General features: G+C 37.2%; 1 protein-coding gene across 13 annotated transcripts in view; it reads right to left on the reverse strand.

Moving 5' to 3' along the window:
- Positions 1–22,775, reverse strand: part of NCOA1 (nuclear receptor coactivator 1) — a 208,772-nt gene that overhangs the window by 44,068 nt on the left and 141,929 nt on the right. For all 13 annotated transcript variants that reach the window (XM_070450884.1, XM_070450916.1, XM_070450905.1 and 10 more), the window contains 4 exons: positions 20,887–21,027; positions 11,616–11,763; positions 8,999–10,319; positions 5,151–5,331 (listed from right to left, as the gene is read on the reverse strand). In XM_070450884.1, coding sequence (XP_070306985.1) covers positions 5,151–5,331; positions 8,999–10,319; positions 11,616–11,763; positions 20,887–21,027 — 1,791 coding nt within the window. The remainder of the gene's footprint in view (positions 1–5,150; positions 5,332–8,998; positions 10,320–11,615; positions 11,764–20,886; positions 21,028–22,775) is intronic.

Consider the following 22,775-nt stretch of genomic DNA (forward strand, 5'->3'; position numbering starts at 1 on the left):
CTGGACTTCTTTTCAGATTCTCTGTTTCCCTGGACCTGGTAAACCTCTCTTTTTTGGTTTTCTCCCTGTTTGCTGAAGTATGGGTTGGCAAAAAAGTTTGTCAGAAAATCCGAATGAACTTTTTGCCAACCCAATATATCCTCAAGGGCCTTAACTAGAGAAGGTAAACATACTATGCAAGTATTTGGGCCCTTTTATATCCAAAAATGTCTTTATTTCACCTTCACAACTACTGGAAGTTGGATGCCTGATTACAGGTCAAAAATCATTCTAACCTCTGGTATTTCTAAAGTAAATTTTATTAATATAGAGTTTATATAAAATAATATGCACTGATTTTCAGTGTACAGTTTAATAAATTTGGCAAAAGTATAAACCCATATATAATCTTCCATCTCAACCAGGAATACAGAATATTTCTATCACCTTTAAAAATTTCCTCAAGCTCTTTGGCTATCAATCTTCCCTACTTTTACCCCACCAGTGGCAACCAATGATCTTTACTTTTTTCACTCATCATATTTTTGAGACTAATTCATGCCCCATACTAACAGTCCCTTCCTTTTCACTGCTGAGCAGTACTTCATTTTATAAATAAGCCATTTCCTTGTTGATGAACATTCAAATTGTTTCCAGCTTGAGACTATCATGAATAAAGCTCTGTGAATTTTTGTGGTCAAGTTTGAACACATGCTTTCATTTGGCTCTGTCTCCAGTAACTAATAGCTGAATTGTCAGGTCACATGGCAAAAATGTGTTTAAGAGAAATGGTTGAACAATTTTGCAAATCTGTTTTACCCTTTTACATTGCTACCAGCAACACCAAAGTTCAAGTTGCCCCACATCTTTGCCATCATTTTGTTTTGTCAGTTTTTAAAATATTGGATACTTCAATGAGTATGTAGCAGTACTGCATTATAGTTTTAATTCACTTCCTTGATGGTTAAAAACACTGACCATCTTCTTTTTTTTTTTTTTTTTTTTAATTTTTATTAGTTGGAGGCTAATTACTTTACATCATTACAGTAGTTTTTGTTATACATTGATATGAATTAGCCATGGATTTACATGTATTCCCCATCCCAGTCCCCCCTCCCACCTCCCTCTCCACCCGATCCCTCTGGGTCTTCCCAGTGCACCAGGCCCGAGCACTTGTCTCATGTACCCAACCTGAGCTGGTTATCCGTTTCACCCTAGATAATATACATGTTTCAATGCTGTTCTCCTGAAACATCCCACCCTCTCCTTCTCCCAGAGTCCACAAGTCTGTTCCATACATCTGAGTCTCTTTTTCTGTTTTGCATATAGGGTTATCGTTACCATCTTTCTAAAGTCCATATATATGTGTTAGTATACTGTAATGGTCTTTATCTTTCTGGCTTACTTCGCTCTGAATAATGGGCTCCAGTTTCATCCATCTCATTAGAACTGATTCAAATGAATTCTTTTTAATGGCTGAGTAGTATTCCATGGTGTATATGTACCACAGCTTCCTCATCCATTCGTCTGCTGATGGGCATCTGGGTTGCTTCCATGTCCTGGCTATTATAAACAGTGCTGTGATGAACATTGGAGTGCATGTGGCTCTTTCAGATCTGGTTTCCTTGGTGTGTATGCCCAGAAGTGGGATTGCTGGGTCATATGGCAGTTCTATTTCCAGCTTTTTAAGAAATCTCCACACTGTTCTCCATAGTGGCTGTACTAATTTGCATTCCCACCAACAGTGTAAGAGGGTTTCCTTTTCTCCACACCCTCTCCAGCATTTATTGCTTGTAGACTTTTGGATAGCAGCCATCCTGACTGGCGTGTAATGGTACCTCATTGTGGTTTTGATTTGCATTTCTCTGATAATGAGTGATGTTGAGCATCTTTTCATGTGTTTGTTAGCCATCTGTATGTCTTCCTTGGAGAAATGACTGACCATCTTCTTATGTGCTTACTTCCAACTTTCATATCTTTTTTTATGAAGTATATTTTAAAATTCTTTGCCCATTTTTTAGATTGGGCTGTTTCCCCTATTATTAACATCTTACATTAGTGTGGTGTATTTGCTAGAATTGATGAATATTGGCACATTTTCATTAAATAAAGCCCACAGTTTACATTAGGGTTCACGCTTTGTGTTGCTCATTCTAGCGGTTTTGATAAATGTAAAATAACATGTATCCACCATTACAGTATCACACAGAATAGTTTCACTGCTCTAAAAATTACCCATGTTCCATTGATTTATCCCTCTCCCTGGCAATCACTAATCTTTTTACTGTCTCTAGTTTTGTCTTTTCCAAAATGCCATAGAGTTGGAATCATAAAGTACGTAACCTTTTCAGGTTGGCCTCTTTCAGTCAGCAATATTCATTTAAGGTTTCTCCATGTCTTTCTGTGGCTTGATAGTTTCCAAGTTTTGGTCATTACAATTCATTGCATACAATTCACATCTCTCTGCAAGCTTTTAGAATCTTTATCTCTGATGTTTTAGAATTACATGATAATAAGTTTTGGTACAGGTCTTTTGTGTGTGTGTGTTGAATACTTGTTGAATCATTTCACTCTGAAGAATTATGTCCTTCAGTTCTAGAAAATTCTTTTTTTTTTTTTGGTTTGAAAATATCTTCTTTTCCATTCCCCCCCCCTTATACATGCTGCATGCTAAGTCACTTCAGTCGTGTCTGACTCTGTGCAACCCTCTATGGTCTATAGCCCTTCAGGCTCCTCTGTCCATGGGATTCTCCAGGGATTGAACCCGTGTCTCTTGTGTCTCCTGCACTAGCAGGCAGGTTCTTTACCACTAGTGCCACCTGGAAAGCTCTTTTCCCCCCTCACTGTTTCTGAAATTTTTATCAATCGCTATTGGCCCTCGTAGGTCAACCTAACTTTTTCTTGCCTACTTTCTATTTGTCTTTTGCTTTCTCTGAAAGATTTTCTCAGCCTTATTCTCTAATATTTCTCTTGAAACTTAAAAATTTCTGATATCTAATTTCCAAAAGTCCTTTCTTTTGTACTTTTTTTCTTCTGATGCTACTCATGGATGATGTATCTTTTCAAAAATTGTTAGTCTATACACTCATTATATATTTCCACTGTATACTCTTTTTGTCTGGTTAGTTTGCTCTCTTTTATGTTACAGGCTTCAAGTCTTGATGGTCTTTGGCTGTGTTTGTTCTAAACAGATACACTGTTCTAAAACATTGTCTGGTTGGGTTCTGTGTAAGGCTTGTGCCTGCTTGTAGCCTTCACCGTTGGACGCTTATTACTGTTATTTTATTTATTTTTATTTTTTGGTCATATCATTTGGCATGTGGGATCTTAGTTCTCTGAGCAGTGGTCAAACCTGTGCCCCCTGCATTGGAGGCATGGAGTCTTAACTATTGGACCACCAGATAAGTCCCACTGTTGGATATTTAAGATGGCAGCATGACCTTTGCACTTTAGGGATTTCCCCATAAATACCCACATCCCAACATCTTCTTTTGGCCATGTGCTATCTCTCAAGATAACTCCTCCAGTTTCCCACATCAGAAGGGGAAGGACCAGGATCGAACCAACCAGTTCACAAACTCTTATTTTATCTCCTTTTAGCCTTACACCTCACTGTTTCCCCACCTGTCCCTAATATCCCAGGGTCTGGAGTCTAATTTCAATTAGAAGACTTCTGAAATCATTTCATCTAATTCTTATTTTATAATAATAAAAGAGCTGACTCATTGGAAAAGACCCTGATGCTGAGAAAGATTGAAGGCGGGAGGAGAAGGGGACGACAGAGGACGAGACAGTTGGGTGGCATCACTGACTCAACAGACATGAGTTTGAGCAAGCTCCAGGAGATAGTGAAGGACGGGGAAGCCTGGCGTGCTGCAGTTTGTGGGGTCACAAAGAGTCGGGCACGACTTAAGCAACTGAACAACAACAAATCCTTGTTTTGTAGATAAAGAGAATGAGGCTCAGAAAATTCATTTGCTGAAGGTATAACTGTTATTAATAATAAATGGAAAATGTGAGACTTGAACCTAGGCTCCTGCTCTCATCTAGTGTTCTGCTCAGCTGAAAAACTGCTTCCCAAAATGTCAGAGATGATTTGAGATTTTTCTTTCCAAATGCCTAGCTTTCCAAAGCTTTCAGGAATTGTGTCATGATAGCTAAAAGCTGAGGTATGATTGAAATAAACAAGCCCCACATCTGGTCCCATGAGATGAGGCATAGGCAAAATTTGAAAGTGAGCTGGTTTGTTTCCCTTACTTTCAAGGTCACACAATGGAATTATCACGACTATTTTTTTCAACTTCAAATCTGACAGGTGAAAATAATCTGATAGCTCTAGCTTCATGAACTGGAAATATACTATTCAAAGTGTCTCTTAAGTAGGAAAGTAACATGGGTGAGAGCAGTCATGACCTATTTCAACACAGGTGTCTCCATGAAAAACTCATTCTGTGGGGTAACACATACTACTTAACAAAAGGAATTCCATAATCAAGAAAAGTTTGGTAAATGTTGGGTTAAAAAAATATTTAATTTAAATTTAAATTGTAAGATAGGCAACAAGGATGTATTATACAACATGGGGAATATAGCCAATATTCTATGATAATTGCAAATGGAGTGTAAACTTTAAAAAATGTGTAATTTTTTAAGAATTAAAAAAAGAAACTGGCATGAAGACAAAGCAAAAAAATTGAAAAGCAAACTGGTTTCTCTAACACAGGACTTCATAAAACCTCTAATATACACTAAGGAATGGTATATGTGTCATGAAGCATTTGCCCAGTGTATGTCAGCACAAAATCCTTTTCTTCACAATTTATGGAACTAGTGTTCAAGAAAGACACTCTGGAAACATAATCTGACCCAACATTATACTTCTGAAAGTCTTACTATGGGAGGGTTGGGTAAGAACATAAAATTACTCTTCTTAATATCAACTGCTCACCTTAAAATTACCTATCAAAAAGTAGAAGCAATACTATAACTTAAAATACACAAGATGAGTGACATTCATATATATAAAGTCAATTATATACTACTAACTGTGGTATTAATGAAAAGATACTTCAGTCCCAGTAAAAAAGGTCTGTGCAATAATTATGAGAGACAAAGCTCTAATCCATATCATCACTAAACATTTAAAATGAAGTTCTGTCCCCAACACATACTGTTCAGCCTGGAAGTGGGCCTGGCAGTGGTGGACTGAAGTGCAGATGGCAGGATCTCCGATTTGATGGCCACACTGGTGACTGCACCATCCATCCTCTCTGTCTCGCATAAGCCTGGCAACTGTGGTGCCTTCTCCAGCGTGGGTAGTAACTGATCAAACTGGTCAAGGTCAGCTGTAAACTAAGAACGGAAACCAAAGTTAGAGGAAACACATTCTACACTTTCACCTGAAAGAAAGTAGAAAACAAGTTGTTCCTTTAAAATACATGAATTGAGTGTGACTATGAGAGAATGAAGAAAGAAGAAATCATTAGAAAGACTGGGGCCTCAATGAAATAGCATGATCTAACACTGGAACAAAATGTGGAAGTTTATGGTACTGATATACTGCAGGATGTAAGACAACATACATATGGGGCTTATCTATTATATTTTGGTATAAAATGTACACACTGGAAAAAGATTGAACTGGAAAGAGATATCAAGAGTACTGTGTTATGACAATAACATCATAAGTGATTTTTACCAGTCATATTTTTCAAATTTTTTTCACCGGTCAAATTTTTCAAAATTTTATAAAATGGCTTACTTTATGAAGGAGTAAAAAATATATTTACATTGACATACTTTTAAAAAATAATTTCTTAAAGTTTGTGAAAATTTTTTTTAATGATATTAGCTTCAAATACGGAGAAGGCAATGGCACCCCACTCCAGTACTCTTGCCTGGAAAATCCCATGGATGGAGGAGCCTGGTGGGCTGCAGTCCATGGGGTCGCTAAGAGTTGGACACAACTAAGGCGACTTCACTTTCACTTTTCACTTTCATGCATTGGAGAAGGAAATGACAACCCACTCCAGTATTCTTGCCTGCAGAATCCCAGGGACTGGGGAGCTTGGTGGGCTGCCGTCTATGGGGTCGCACAGAGTCAGACACGACTGAAGCGACTTAGCAGCAGCAGCTTCAAACATCCCAGAAAAGTCACTTCCCATTTAAAGACTTAACAGAGTAGGAAACGTATTTTCTATCATAAGTAGGGAGTTCCTACATCTGTCTGTGGCTAGGCACAGGAGAAAACTGACCTTTATTTCACAACATTATTCCACAATGGTTACCTTAAGATAATTCATAAACATAAAATGTCTAGCTGTTTGGGTTTTATTACTTAATTCAACTAAAATTTCTTCCTAGATTGTAGAATTATATGTACATATTTTTTTAAATGTCTGGCTTCTTTCACATTACATTTCTGAAGTTTAGACATGCTGTTCCAGGTAGTAATAGTGCATTTGGTTTCTGTTGCTGAATAGTATCCCATTGTATGAATATGCTACAATATATATTTACCAATTCTAGTGATGGATTTGGGAATTTTTCTGGTTTTGGGCTAATATAAGTAAAACTATTATGACTATTTTTAAACACATCTTTTGTGGCATGTGAAAAAAGTACTAATCAAAAAGGAAAAAACTGACAGTTTGGAGTCTACATTAAAATGGAGAACTTCACTTCATCAAAAAGCACCATTAACAGAGAGAAAAGGCAAGGCACAGTATAGAGAAGACATCTGTAAATATATAACCAATAAATTACTCACCCAAAATGTGTAAAGAACTCTCACACGTCAATAGGAAAAGTATAACATATTGGGGAAATGGGCAAGACACTTTGACAAACTATTTACAAAAGAAAACATCCAAATGACCAACAAATATTTATTGTGTGCTAAGTCGCTTCAATAGTGTACAACCCTTTGCAACCCTATGGACTGTAGCCGACCAGGCTCCACTGTCCATGGGATTCTCCAGGCAAGAATACTGGAGTAGGTTGCTATGCCCTCCTCCAGGGGATCTTCCCGACCCAGGGATCGAACCTGCATCTCTATGTCTCCTGCATTGGCAAGAGGGTTCTTTACTACTAGCACCACCTGGAAAGCCCAGATATTTATTAGGGAAAGGCAGATTAAAACTATGAAATATCACTACACAGATCCCAGAATGGCTAGAAGTTAAAAAGATACACAACACCAAGTATTAATAAGGACATGGGACAACTAGAAGGAATTCTTATACCCTGGAAAAACTGGCATTATCTGCTAAAGATGAACACACACATATTTTATGATCCTGTAATTCCATCTCCAGGTATAAACTCAGCAGAAGTGCATGTATGTACACCAAAACAGATGTGCCAAGAGAGTATACAATGGCATTTTCTTATAAAGCTGTTACTTGTGAAGTCAATTTTAAAGACTGAGAATTTTAATGTAGTTATTTAAAGCTATTATTCAGCTTAGAAACACGACATTAGTTTAGCTGTACCAAGAAACATAGGACAACCTTCTCAAAGAGTACATGTGTAAAGAAATAACCAAAACAGTGTTATTACAAATAGTAAATAGAGACAATACAGAGACTCTGAGCATTCGAGGAAAAGAATGTCTAACTAGAGCTGCTGGGGGAAGCTTTACAGAAATGATTGTGTATTGTGTGTGAACGATTGTGAACTGTGTTTAAAGGATGAGTAGAAGTTCAGCAGACATAGAAAGGAGAGCAAGGCAGAAGATGCTTAGAAGAGGCATGGCTTATCCCAAGAATAGGAAAGGCTTCCATGTACCTAGAATGTAGTATGCCTGAGAGAAGAGAGAGGCTTCTGGGAGATGAGGGCAGAAAATAAAGCTGACTTAAGACACTCTAGGATCTATACATACTAAGTGTGAATTTGGTTTCACAAGGAAGAATCTTATTAATAAACTGCTTTGTAAATACATTTTCAGCTATTTCATAGATGTCTATATTCTGTCTAAATAATGCGTAAGCTTCTAGCGGGGAGGAATCACATTTTCTGCTTTTCTTAAATTCCTTCAGAATCCACAGCAATTATTTAATAAATGAAGCTGCCTATTACTTTTCACCACCTGCTACCCCAGCCTAAACACAGAGGTTCCTGATCCATAACAATTTACACAAAGGTTTATTTGTATTTACTTCTGTTTCAGAGCATGTTATATACCCTACTATCCGGAATACTCCAAGTCGCTATCTGATGGTGGCTGGGGGTTGAGAGTGGTTAGAGTGAGAAGGAAAATGACTTTAGAAAATGTTTCAAAGAAAATTAAATAGCAAAGCAAGCCAGAGTAGGCAGCTGTGTCCACCTCCTCACATTTCTCTCTCATTTCATTTACATTGGAGGTTCCCAAACTTAGTTACCTATCAGAATTCTCTGGGAAGTCTTTAAAATACCAGTTTCTGGGCTTTGCTCTGAAAGAGCCGAATTTAATAGGTGGAGAGATGAGAGGAGGGGGCAGGGAAGGCATTTTTTCTAAAATCTTCAAAGATGTGAACTGACTTTATCGAAAGAAACATCTACTTTCTTAGAATGCCACACTAAATATTGCAGCCCTCCAAGGTCCCAAAGAGAATTTTTGAGGGCATCCTGTGGGTTTTCAACCATTGATACTAATTTTTTAATATGTGCCCAGTGGATAGGGCAAAACATACTGCTACTGCTAAGTCACTTCAGTCGTGTCCGACTCTGTGTGACCCCATCCCGGGGATTCTCCAGGCAAGGACATTGGAGTGGGTTGACATTTCCTTCTCCAACGCATAAAAGTGAAAAGTGGCAAGTGAAGTCGCTCAGTCATGTCTGACTCTTCACGATCCCATGGACTGCAGCCTATCAGGCTCCTCCATCCATGGGATTTTCCAGGCAAGAGTACTGGAGTGGGGTGCCATTGCCTTCTCCAAGGGCAAAACATAGCCTAAATCCAAATATAGTCTATGCATGGAACAGAACAAAAGAAAAAATAACTAGGAATGTTCATTCTATGAAGTAAAGCATTACCTACCTGGCTCTGTGACTCCAGTTTAATTTCCTCAGGAGCAGGTTTGGTCATGGGGGCTGGGTTTGTGTTACAAGGATCCATCTGTTCTTTCTTTTCCACCTTCACCTTTACATCATCCAGGCTCAGGTTCGGAGTGGATCTTAAATCTTTCTCATCTTTATCTAAAAGGTAGCGTAGGAGCTGATGGTCTTTTGATTCTTTTTTCTTGGAAGTATCCAGTTCCAGTTTTACACTGGAATTTCCCTGGACCTGTCCAGTCACTGACACAGAAGTAGATGCACTGTCCTTCTTATCAGGCTCCACTGACAAAGTTGTGATATCCGAGGGGCTACCCTCCTGTAAGAGACGGTGTAGGATTTTGTGCCGCTCGGTCAGTGAGCTATGAGAGGAGGGGCAAGAACCGCTTGAAGAGTTAGTAGAGGCAGAGGTGGAAGTGCCTGTGCATGACAGTACCTCTTTGCAACTTGTGTCTATATCAGCATGCCGTAACTGCTGCTCTGCAGTCGTTGTCAAAAGCTGCACTAGTTTGTGACTGGTTTGAGAGTATTTATTGTCTCCATCTGAGAGTCTGTCATTGTTATGTAGAAGCCCAGAATCCAGAGGTTTGCCGTCATTAGAGCTATTGTCCGACTGAATCATTTCATTTAAAATGGATGCAATCTCTTTATTATCTTTGGATTCAGCTTTTGCTGGTTGTATATTTAATCTGCTAGGTGAATTCTGTGAGCTCATCTGCCTGAGGACTGGAGAACTGGCAGAGAAGCCAACAGAGTTATTGGGTCCTTCATTCATACTCTGTAAAGGTGTTACTGGGATGTTTGAATAGGATCGGTTACTATTATTACAGGCAGTACTTGTCATGCTAACGGGGGAGCTTAATGTCGGAATATTAGGAGGAAATGAATTGTTTGGCATCCTGGGCCTTGTTGCCAATCCAGAACTAACTTGTCTCCTTGGAGACATGAACTGTGCAAGGGATATTCCTGTACCTTCCATAGGGGAATTATTGAGGTTTAAAGGGGGATTAGTGCTCTGGGAACTGGCCTGTCCCTGGTTTAAGGCAACACTGGCTACAATCTGATTTCCAGGTGAGCATCCAAAACTCCCTTGGCTGTTGCTAGAACTGCTATGACTGCTGCCATGAAGGTCTGAGCTCTGTTGGCGGTTTACTCTGGTGGGTACCATGTTGCTGTTGGATGGTGGCAATGTAGATGAACGGGCCACACCGTGAGCTGGAGAGATACTGGGATTGACGGAAGGGTTTACCCGGGGCACTGACATTCCAGGATTAGTGTCATCTTGAGGAGAAAGACCACTGTGTTCCCTAGAGAGGGGAAAAGACATTCAGACATCTTCATTAGTTTCCACTATAATATTTTATGAAGCATATTATAAAACAAGACCATTAACCTCAATAATGTTGCAAACTATCGTGTAAAAAGCTTTTGTATTACTTTAAACTAAAGAAAACAGTGGACTATTAGTACCACAGTGAAATGTTAGAACATAGAACACTTCATGGGAAAATAGTGTTTAAGATACTATACATTTGATAATGGTTAAATGCGCAAGAAATCTTTCCTGGCCCTAGAAAACTTCCAACACATATACTTTAAAACTTTACAAAATTTAATCCAAATAATTAACACTACATCAGACTTTTGGTGGAAAGAGAAACTTCCCACACTTCTGGTTACGAAGTATTTACTCATGACTCCCTTCATTATAGCTTTTAAGTATTTCAACTCCAAACAGGAAGACTGGGTAAGGAAAACACTGTGTCACTGATGTAAAAATTAAAAAGGGTGACATGCAGACATAGCAGATGTTTTGAAAGAGAAATCACAATATGAAAAAAAGAACTGTGCTAATTCCACTCACAAGCATAAATTAAACTAAAATTAGAAAAAGCAGAATACTGAATTCAGATTTTCATCAAGTTCTTTTACTCAAATCCATAATTACAACAGATTTGTGACTGGTATTACCATGTTCCAATAAGCAAATATATCAGATGAGGGAAAGATGAAGTGAGGGAAAATGTTTTTGTTTAATGCTAAATTTTAAATAGTTGTAAATGTAGAGTTTTGAATAATTCATAGGATAAAAGAATGGTTTCATGAATTTACCATATATAATAGTGTAAGACACATTTTGAGAGGAGAACAAATCAGAGGCAGTGACATTCAAATATCTCAAGTTGATAGTTAAATAATTCATAGCTTGAGAAACTGTCAACTTGAACTCAGGAGTCACTGAGTTTTGCCTTAATGAAAATAAAGCACTTTTAAAATTAAAAATAACAATACTAATAAACTTGAATCTTTTATAAGACCATAAGTTTATATATGGAAAGCTGGAAATTTTTAGTTTTTGGTTTTTACCCCTAAAGCATATATTCAGCCACACCTTTTCTTTCTCCCTTTTTGGACAACAAAGCTATAGTTAGGCAACAAAACTATAAAACTCAGTATGGATATACTGATTATATTCTCATCATGCTAGTTAAGTGCCTAATGAAAAACTGGTTTTCTAGCCATCAAGAGTATAAAACTTTCTTCTCTAAGAAGAGATATGTGAACTGACTTATTTCATATGAAACTCTCCAAATAAGTAGTACCTGTCGATGATATGAATTCCCATGATGAAAGGTTGCATGTCTGGACTTTGAGGGTAGCAAAGTTTACACTTGGTGTGGGCGCTAAGCATTGTCCCATCATTCAATATGAATCTATAGGATGGGCTGGAGGCAGTGCCACGAGTCATCACTGTTTCAAACAAAAGAGAAACCTAGTTAAAATGCTGACACTTACACTTTGGGCAGAGGAGAGTTACCAAGCCTTATTTCTACCTAGAACCTCATTTAAATGTCCTTCCAATTACTACCTGCTCAGACTCAAAGTGTGGTTCAGATAAAGCAGATAGCAGATATCTGAGGGGGAAAAATGATTCAGGGTGAAATATACAGTCTGAGGACAAGTTTTAATTCAGTTCTACTTGAATGGGTGCCTCCTCACAGAAGTTGTGATTATGAAGAAACCACAAACCACAAAAAAGTCAACCTAATCTTTCCCTGTAACGGGGCAGCTCCTTAAATTTATTAAGTGTTCATTAAAAAGACCAAGAAGTAACTTTCTCCCCTCTCCTTTTCAGTATTATCTAACAAGCTTTTCCACCCCTTTAGCTGGCTGATTTTTAAAAACAGCTTTATTGAGATTTCAACAAAGCACAAAATTCTCCAAGTTTTGATTAGCTTGCAGAACTCTTTAACTGAAATTCAAATTTAATTTTTCACTCAGTAATGTGAATTAATAAGATCCACCCCGACAAATTATTATAGTCATATATATTATTCTTGATGTTTGAATTTAGTTTACCAATAAGCAAATTAATAATAAAGCCTCTGATTACTAATACAGAATAAAACCTAGGTTAAGGCAATTGAATCACTATATACTCAACATGAGTTACTTTTGTCTTAAAGCTTTATTAACAACAGATGAAACTCTAACTCTACTGGTAAATATTTATGAAATATGTAAAGGCTACACCAGACTACTAAATAAGAAAATGCCATCAATGTTTAAGTAATACAATAGAATTCTTTTTTAAGGAAGATTTAATAGATAGATTCAGCTATACTAAGGTTAAAAAGCATATCCACTTAAATACAAGAATTACTACCACAAATGACTACTATAATTTAGTCTGTAATAAATGTTAGTCCTATTTATCAAAGACATTTTAGAAAGAGCTTCAATCACATTTTAAAGACATATGAAAAAGACAAAATGACCAATTGATAACTTTTGAAGCTACATATTACTTTAAGCAACAAGACGACAGGCTCTATTTTATTGTCTTGGGTACACCATGTAAACTGAAGAGGGCATAATCTGCTGGAAATCTACGCCCTGCATAAATCTCCCTCAGTACCAAACCCAGGATATAAACTTAATAGCAAGGATTTCTTACCCATCTGGCAGTTTCAGCCAAATCCTGGCACATTTACCAAATAAAATATGGAAAAATTTAGTATCTAGTGAAATAATAAATGATACATAAGTCTTTAATGAAAACCAGTGATTTCTGTATAAGGATATAAGCTAAATGTTTGTTATGACAAAACCCTAAAAAACATTAACAATTCCCTTATGTCAATATCTTTTGACAATATATTTTGGAAAACATAGTTACAACAAAAAGGTGGTATATTATGATAAATTATTAGCATGGAACAATGAGAAAGTTATAAAGGGTGAGAAAAGACACAATATACATTTCATGTTATTTTGCTTATGCCATTCTATTTCTTCATCAGTATTTATTTCTCATTAGGATCATTCTGTTGAAACATTCATTGGCTCTTCACCATTGAGCTCACTGTCCAATATGGTAGTCATCAGTCACTATCATAATGTGGAAAATTAAATTTAGAATTAAATAAAATTTAAAATTCAGTCCCTTACTCACACTAGCCACATGTCAGGTACCCAACAGATGCATGTGGCTAGTGACTACAATATTGGACAGTATAGCTCCATACATATATTATTTCCTAAACATCTCTTCTATAGCTCTTTGAGTAGGAGTATATAACCTTTTATACACTTATTTTTCTTCTTCAGGTAGAATAAACATGAGTTAATACTATGTCCCATTCTTGTTTTCCACTCTCCATTGAAACTGTATGATGCTTTGCATATACAGTCATCTAGTACGTACTTGCTAATTGATCTTCAACTTGAATTTCATCTCAATAGGTTAATATTGATTTGTTAATACTGATCAACTACTACAATTTTTCTTTAAAGGACAGATTTTAAATCTTACCTATCTTCTCAAATGCTTATATTGTATCTTAATTTATGTTTTTGCCTGTGTAGAAATCCAGATTTACTTTTATAATGAAATTTCTTGGAGAGAAATTTCTTGACTTATTGACATGGCCTATAAAGTGAGAAAGAACTAGAATCTCGGAGAACATTGACATTAACATGGGAACATTAAGATACTTGGGCTTCCCAGGTGTGCCAGTGGTAAAAAACCCCCTGCCAATGCAGGAGATATAAGAGATGTTGGTTTGACCCCCGGGTCCGGAAGATTCCCTGGTGAAGGTCATGGCAAGCCACTCCATTATTCTTGTCTGGAGAATCCCATGGACAGAGAAGCCTGGCAGACTGCACAGAGTCACCAGGGTTGCAGAGAGTCAGACATGACTGAATTGACTGAAGTATGCATTAAGATACTTTATGTGGATTACAAAAACATCAAGAGTCCTTTGGTAATTATGCTGCCTTAATTTGGAAGACGCTAAATTAATGAAAATTCCAAAATTGAGGAATCTCTACTAACTTAATACAGGAAAATTATTCAAGGTTTTTTTTTCTTTCTACAGTTTAAGTTTTGAAGTTAAATGATTTATTTTGGATAATAATGTACAGAATAAGACTCAGCAAAAGGAAAGCAGTACAGATCAATGAAAAGAATAAAAGCCTAGGAATCAGATTTAGGTATGAACTCTGACTCTCATTTATAAGTTTAGGACTTAATAATACAAATTAACCTTTGCTCAGTACCCTAAAATGGAGCCAGTTTATTGTGAGATAATGCCTAGCATGGAGCCTGGTACATAGTAGGTACTGAATGAATATTTCCTGAATAAATACTAAAGAAAAAACAAACAACAAATATGTAGCTTCCAAAGTACTTGTGTCCTGAGTCACACTCACATTCGACCAATACCAAGATACCTCTTATATTAATAACTTCAACTCTGCATAACAATCTAAAATTTTGAATTAAGATGTGAGCACTGGAGCTGTAAGGCTTCTCTGGTGGCTCACACAGTAAAGAATCTGCCTGCAGTGCAAGAGACTTGGGTTTGATCCCTGGGTAGGGAAGATCCCCTGGAGAAGAAAGAGATTAAGAATAGGTGGCAAGAATACACAGAAGAACTTTACAAAAAAGGTTTTAATGACCCAGGTAACCATGATGGTGTGGTCACTCACCTAGAGCCAAACATCCTGGAGTGTGACGTCAAGTGGGCCTTAGGAACCATTACCTCAAACAAAGCTAGTGGAGGTGATGGAATTCCAACTGAGCTATTTCAAACCCTAAAAGTTGGTGCTGTGAAAGTGCTGCACTCAGTATGTCAGCAAATTTGGAAAACTCAGCAGTGGCCACAGGACTGGAAAAGTTTCGTTTTCTTTTCAATCCCAAAGAAGGGCAATGCCAGAGTGTTCAAACTACCACACAACTGCACCTATTTCACATGCCAGAGAGGTAATGCTCAAAATCCTTCAAGCTAGACTTCAATAGTACACGAACTAAGAACTTCCAAATGTACAAGTTGGATCAAGAAAAAGCAGAGGAACCAGAGATTAACTTACTAACATTTGTTGGATCATACAGAAAGCAACCAAATTCCAGAAAAACATCTATTTCTGCTTCATTGATGACGCCAAACCTCTGACTGTGTATTACAACAAACTGTGGAAAATTCTTGAAGATATGGGAATACCTGCCTCCTAAGACCTGTATGAAGGTCAAGAAGCAACAGTAAGGACTGGACATGGAACAACAGACTGGTGCAAAACTGAGAAAGGAGTTTCCAAGGCTGTATATTGTGACCCCGCATATTTAACTTCTATACAGAATATATCATGCAAAATGTTGGGCTGGATGAATCACAAGCAGGAATCAAGATTGCCAGGAGAAATATCAACAACCTCAGATATACCACATATACCTCAGATGATACCACTCATTAGGCAGAAGAGGAACTAAAGAGCCTCTTGATAAGAGTGAAAGAGGAGAATGAAAAAACTGGCTTAAAACTCAACATTCAAAAGAGCATAAGATCACAGCATCCAGTCTCATCACTTCATGGCAAACAGAAGGGGACAAAGTGGAAACAGTGACGGCTTTTATTTTCCTGGGTTCCAAAATCACTCCAGATGGTGACTGCACCCATGAAATTAAAAGAGGCTTGCTTCTTGGAAGGAAAGCTATGACCAACCTTGACAACATATTAAAAAGCAGAGACATCATTTTGCCGACAAAGGTCCATATAGTCAAAGTTATGGTTTTTCTAGTAGTCATGTACAGATGTGAGAGCTAAATCATAAAGAAGGCTGAGTGCAGAATAATTGATGCTTTTGAATTGTAGTACTGGAGAAGTGTCTTGGGAGTCCCTTGGGCAGCAAGGAGATCAAACCAGTCAATGCTAAAGGAAATCAACCCTGAATATGCGCTGGAAGGACTAATGCTGAAGCTGAAGCTCCAATAATACTTTGGCCACCTGATGTGAAGAGCCAACTCACTGCAAAAGACTCGGTTTCTGGGAAGGATTGAGGGCAAGAGAAGAAGGGATGACCGAGGATGAGATGGTTGGATGGCATATCGATACAAAGGACATAAGTTTGAGCAAACTCCAGGAAAGAGTGAAGGACTTGGAGTCTTGGTGTTTTGTAGCCCAAGGGGTCACAAAGAGTCGAACATGTCTTAGCAACTGAACAACAATGAGAACTGTAATTCTTTACAGGACTGATTGTTTAAAGGATTGCTCTACATGCCAAATTTTCTCCATAACCAAGACTGAGGCATGGACAAAACTATTTGGAATTTCATTTGATCACAGATTCTGATCTTGTTTTCTGACTTAGCTTTGTGAGGTTTTGATCCTTGACCCCTGCGTCTATTTCTAAAAGTTTTAGAATACTTAGTGAGGAGGGATGTTACTGATGTGGTTATTACTGACACCCCAGAAACTCTTCAAAGAACCTAGAAATCTGGTTTAACAACTGTCCCAAATGAATGTTATCAGGCACCTTAGGGAAGCATTTAACCTAGACTTTTTTCTAAAAGAATGATTCTGAATTGAACTGAACTTAGGAAGCTTTTCGAAACTATATAGCTATATGAACTTCCTCCCAGTTTAGGAAGTTCCTCAGGTGATCCTGGTGCCCACACCGCACCCCCTCACCTCCCAGTCTCAGTGGTAAACCGCTCCTTTGATATAGTTTATGCTGCAAGCTCCCACATACTGTTTCGCTGAATGTGTTTTCAATTTTTGATTCTAGAAAATAAAATGGTCAGCACTCTTTAAAAGAAGTCTGCGAATGTTCATCGCAGCACTGTTTATAATAGCCAGGACATGGAAGCAACCTAGATGCCCATCAGCAGACAAATGGATGAGGAAGCTGTGGTACATATACACAATGGAATATTACTCAGCCATTAAAAAGAATTCATTTGAATCAGTTCTAATGAGATGGATGAAACTGGAGCCCATTATACAGAGCGAAGTAAGCCAGAAAGATAAAGACCATTACAGCATACTAACACATATATATGGAATTTAGAAAGATGGTAACGATAACCCTATATGCAAAACAGAAAAAGAGACTCAGATGTATAGAACAGACTTGTGGACTCTGGGAGAAGGCGAGGGTGGGATGTTTCAAGAGAACAGCATCGAAACATGTATATTATCTAGGGTGAAACAGATCACCAGCCCAGGTTGGATGCATGAGACAAGTGCTCGGGCCTGGTGCACTGGGAAGACCCAGAGGGATCGGGTGGAGAGGGAGGTGGGAGGGGGGACCGGGATGGGGAATACATGTAAATCCATGGCTAATTCATTTCAATGTATGACAAAAACCACTGCAATGATGTAAAGTAATTAGCCTCCAACTAATAAAAATAAATGGAAAAAAAAAAAAAAAGAAGAAGTCTGCGAGCTGTTCCTGTCAAAAACAGCTGAAAACTAAGGTTTTTAATACATATTAGGATTTTATACCAGCTGCTGCCTTTAAAAATTAAGTTAAAGGCAGGAAAAAAGACAGATGGAGGACAAATTTTCTTGCCTGAATATCAGATATGCAGATGACAGCACCATTATGGCAGAAAGTGAAGAACTAAAGAGCCTCCTGATGAAATTGAAAGAGAGTGAAAAAGTTGACTTAAAGCTCAACATTCAGAAAACTAAGATCATGGCATCCAGTCCCATCACTTCATGGCAAATAGATGGGGAAACAGTGGACACAGTGGCTGACTTTATTTTTGGGGGCTCCAAAATCACTGCAGATGGTGATTGATTGCAGCCATGAAATTAAAAGACACTTACTCCTTGGAAGGAAAGTTATGACCAACCTAGACAGCATATTAGAAAGCAGAGACATTACTTTGTCAACAAAGGTCCGTCTAGTCAAGGCTATGGTTTTTCCAGTAGTCATGTATGGATGTGAGAGTTGGACTATAAAGAAAGCTGAGCGCAGAAGAATTTATGCTTTTGAACTGTGGTGTTGGAGAAGCCTCTTGAGAGTCCCTTGGACTGCAAGGAGATGCAACCAGTGCATCCTAAAGGAAATCAATCCTGGGTGTTCACTGGAAGGACTGATGTTGAAGCTGAAACTCTAATACCTTGGCCACCTGATGCAAAGAACTGACTCATCTGAAAAGACCCTGACGTTGGGAAAGATTTGAGGGCAGGAGGAGAAGGGGACGACAGAGGATGAGATGGTTAGATGGCATCACCAACTCAATGGACATGAGTTTGGGTAAACTCCGGGAGTTGGTGATGGACAGGGAGGCCTAGCATGCTGCAGTTCATGGGGTTGCAAAGAGTCGGACATGACTGAGCAGCTGAACTGTACTGATAGAGGTTTTACATTTTCAAAGTTTTACAGAAAATCAAGAATACAGTGGCATAATATTATGCCATTAAAGAGCTATTAGTGATAGTAAAGGCAGCAAGGAAACTCCAAAGGCTATTTACATCTCTCTCCATTCTTAGTAGACCAGTAGTTCTCCAACTTGATGTACTTTAGTATCACCTTCAGAGCTTGTTAAAAATATGTGGGCTCTCACCTGAGATTTTAATTCAGTAGGTCAACATCTTTAACAGGTGATTCCCATGTAACTGTTTCATGGACCACATTTTTCTTACCAGTTAGATACTGCTGAATACAACATATAAGAAAAAGATGCACTCAATTCATAAATGCTATTTGGCAAGTTGTCCAGAATCTCCACAACACTAGAGTCAGAGTCATGTGAATTTAACTCTAAGAAAAGAGTTATTTCTATTGAGAAATTTTTCTTTTCTTAAAAAAGCAGAAGGACACTAAGACATGACTAATGGAGAAGAGGTATTGAATTATATTTCTTTACATTTCTCTCTAAATTGCTTCACTTCATATGTTAATGATTAGTTCCTTATTACACTTTAATCAATCTATTTTATAGAAGAATTCCAATGGTTTAGAAACACATGCTTTAAACCATGGCTCAATCACATGTATGGGAAGCCTAGGTATTTGGACAATGAGACAATAATCTAGACCTGCTTTGCCTTGGTCATAATGTATACAAATCATAGGCAAGTAAAACTAAAAGTCTTTTAAGTAAGCCTTGGAAGGTTTAACTTATAAAGTTAAGGTAAAAATCAAACAGAAGAGAACCATATACCTCAGCACTTGAGGGAGTAAGTGGAGGTAGTGCTCTCAATCTCCTACTTACACAAAAGTCAAGTGCTACAGATAGAGGGAGTCACAAAGCTTGCAACCAGTGGATGGCAATAGCTGCTTTCTGTAATTGTTCCCAAACTTGACTGTACTTTAGGACTGCCTGGAGAACTTCTTGGTCATATCCACTGAAACACTATCTTTGGGGATGGTAAAAGTAAGAGGCCCACTGAAGAACCGTTAGTCTGTACAAAGCTGTTCCAGAAGTAGACAGGCTAGTGAGACTCATACAGATGGCTTTCTGAAAAAAAAAATCAAGTTGCTTCCTTCACATACCATTAGGAAGCAGCTGACCTGAAATGTAATGAATGAAAAATCATTTGTAAACTGAAGAAACCTAATACAACAGGAAAATGTTAAAATTAAGAAAAGTGATGGAATAATGAAAAATATTTTTTAAATTGTTTTTCAGGAATAGCCATACAAAGAGCTTTTTCCCAGAGAAATTATTTACTTAAGAGATTAGAGAATAAATTACAATGGGAAAGGTATATTAGGCTCCCATAATTACATGACAATATTTTAAAATATATCAAAACTCCTTATCTTTGAATCTTTATAAATTTTCTGGCCTTAGCTCTCAGCTAATTTTCCCTATCTTTCCTAAAATACTGTTAAGTTCCTTAAGGGTGGGAATACGCTTATTTCATATTCCCATAGTATTTACTATGACATAGCAGTTGTTCAAATAGTAATTAATAATTTCATACGACACAATTTTAACTTGAAACTCTCATGTGAGTCAGGAGATACTGGTACTGTAATGGTCAGGAAGTACAGATCTACATGCATGATATAGATCTGTATTATATAAAAGCCCCTTGACATGCCCGTTCTGCTGGGAGTGATTTTCTAAAAGCCAGACAAAAATAGCACTTCCTGTCTAAAGCCATCCCTAATTCTCAAGTCAGAATTAATTTTTTTCTTCTTTGGTTTTATCCTTATTATTATGGCCCAGGCCACAGAGATCTTTAAAACAGTCATATATCCTCCCAATACATAAGATTTTGAGCTCCTGGAAGCCAAAACCCTGCTTTGTTATCCCTGTATCCCTGGCACCTTACATAGTGTTCTATGTATGTGAAGATATATGTATCATATATCTGCTGAATGAATGAATGAATGAATGAATGAGTGACCACCACATGATACCCTGTTCTTTAAAATGTGCATCCCAAAATTCAGTATCCACTCATGAATTACTTTGCTTACCCATTTCTTCCTTTCCTAAAATGGATTACTGCAAAAACTAATTTACAATACTTGATAAGAAAATACTTATCAACCCATAGATTATATATGTTATTCAATATTAATAAAGAGTAAGGTTAATGAAAATAGCTGAGAGAAAAGAAACCTTACCTTCTTGAAATAGTTGTCTGGCATAAGATGGCTCTCTGCCTTGAGGTTGGAAAAAAGCATAAATGCACTTTCTCACTAAATCTTCCCAGCCAGTTCTGCCAGCAGCTCTCAGGGAACTAGTATCAATAGAGATGATTTTACCTATATAAAGAATGAAAGGTTACATGTATGATAGCCTCCAGATACGTCATTCACATTTCAAGACTAACAAGTGTATCTAAAATATTCTGCTGCCTCTCAAATGCTTAATGGACAAAAGCACTAAAAAGCACTATTAATTTTTATTACATATAGTAACAGAGTATATCAGTGACATGAAAATACAAAATTGCTTTGGCCTTGGAGTGTGTTGTATCATATCATAAAATTCAATACCAATCAAGTATTAAAGTCATACCATAAAGACCCAAAGATATGGATACTAATGTAGGTCAAACTTTTCTGTGTTGCTCTTTGGATCCTGCTATCTATATACTAATGACTTATTGTGGATGGAGAGGCAGAGATGAACTATATTATTTTGGTTCCAGTAATTAAGTGAAGAGACTATAAGAAAGTAAGCAAGTCCTTCCTTTTCTACCTCCTCTTAAGCTGTAGACGATATTGCACTTAAGAGTAAACAAAGACTGAAGGCAAAAAAAGCTAAATCAGAAAAAGATAAGTGAGAACATTAAGATCTGCCAGCCTATCTGCAAACAGAACATATGCTTTATAAAATTTAGTGGTGATTTGATACTGTTATCACATTTAAACAAGTTTCCTGAATGATTATAGAAGAATTCAGGCAAATTATTCCTTAATTGGGGGCCATTTAATCCAGTTGGTGATTTTTCAGATCAGTTTTATTTTCTATAAATCTTGTATCCATATAAGATAATATACAGAGATATACACATATATGTGTATGTGTGTTAAGATTATTAAGGTGAGACCTAAAAAGCCTCATCCAATTTCAGAACTTGAATATTACCAAGATCATCAATATCATTCCATTAAGTGTGTACTCCACACTTGTCACATCCCTCTGTCTTTATATTCTCCTGTCAATCTAAGCTGTTTCCAGTTTTTTGTCATTACAATCAATACTGCTATGAATATCTTTCACATTTTCCATAGTGCATGAGGTATATAAGTAGGAATAGAACTGTTGAGTCATAGGTTACACGAATGTTCAATTTTATATTAAACTGTCTCCCAGAAACTTTTATTTTATTTTTTATTTTTTTTAAACCCAGAAACTTTTATAAGAGTTAATCCAACATCCTCTCCATCACTTGGTTTTGTTGGGCTTCTTTATTTTTTATAATTAGCAGGTGAAAAATGGTTATGGTCTAACTTTTGTATTTCCCTGATTAATAAGGTTGAATATTTTTCATGTTTATTCACCTCTCAAGTTTCCTCTTCTGTGAACGCCTTGTTGCTTCTCTTCATCTTCCCTTTTTTCACACAATCAACTCAAACCTACTGTACTGTTTGTGCCTCTTTAATCCCTTCTTTACATATTTCTCTTGGTTTGTTTAGAAATAAAATATTTATTAGACCTCTATAAAGTAGGGTCTAGAATCTAATATATAGAATCAAGTATGTCAGATTAGGTTGTCACCCAAGTCTTGGCATAAATGTAGAAAGAAAATAAATCAAAATTTAAATGAGGGAATTCTTGTTATTTTAGAACAGTTTGGGGACAGCCTGGTGAAGACTGTGATTGAAACTATAGATAATTTTGGACTTCCTAAGAGTTTCAGTCATTCAGTTTTTGTCTCATCACATCAGGGACTAAGAATTGGTTATAGCAGAGAATCCACTGTTATATAATCTTCAAATGTAATAATGCTCCTCATATGCAGTGACAAAGGGAGGCCTGTGTGCTTGTGCTTATGTGTACAAGT

This window comes from Odocoileus virginianus, chromosome 2 (assembly GCF_023699985.2).
Source record: "Odocoileus virginianus isolate 20LAN1187 ecotype Illinois chromosome 2, Ovbor_1.2, whole genome shotgun sequence".
Lineage (NCBI taxonomy): Eukaryota > Metazoa > Chordata > Mammalia > Artiodactyla > Cervidae > Odocoileus > Odocoileus virginianus.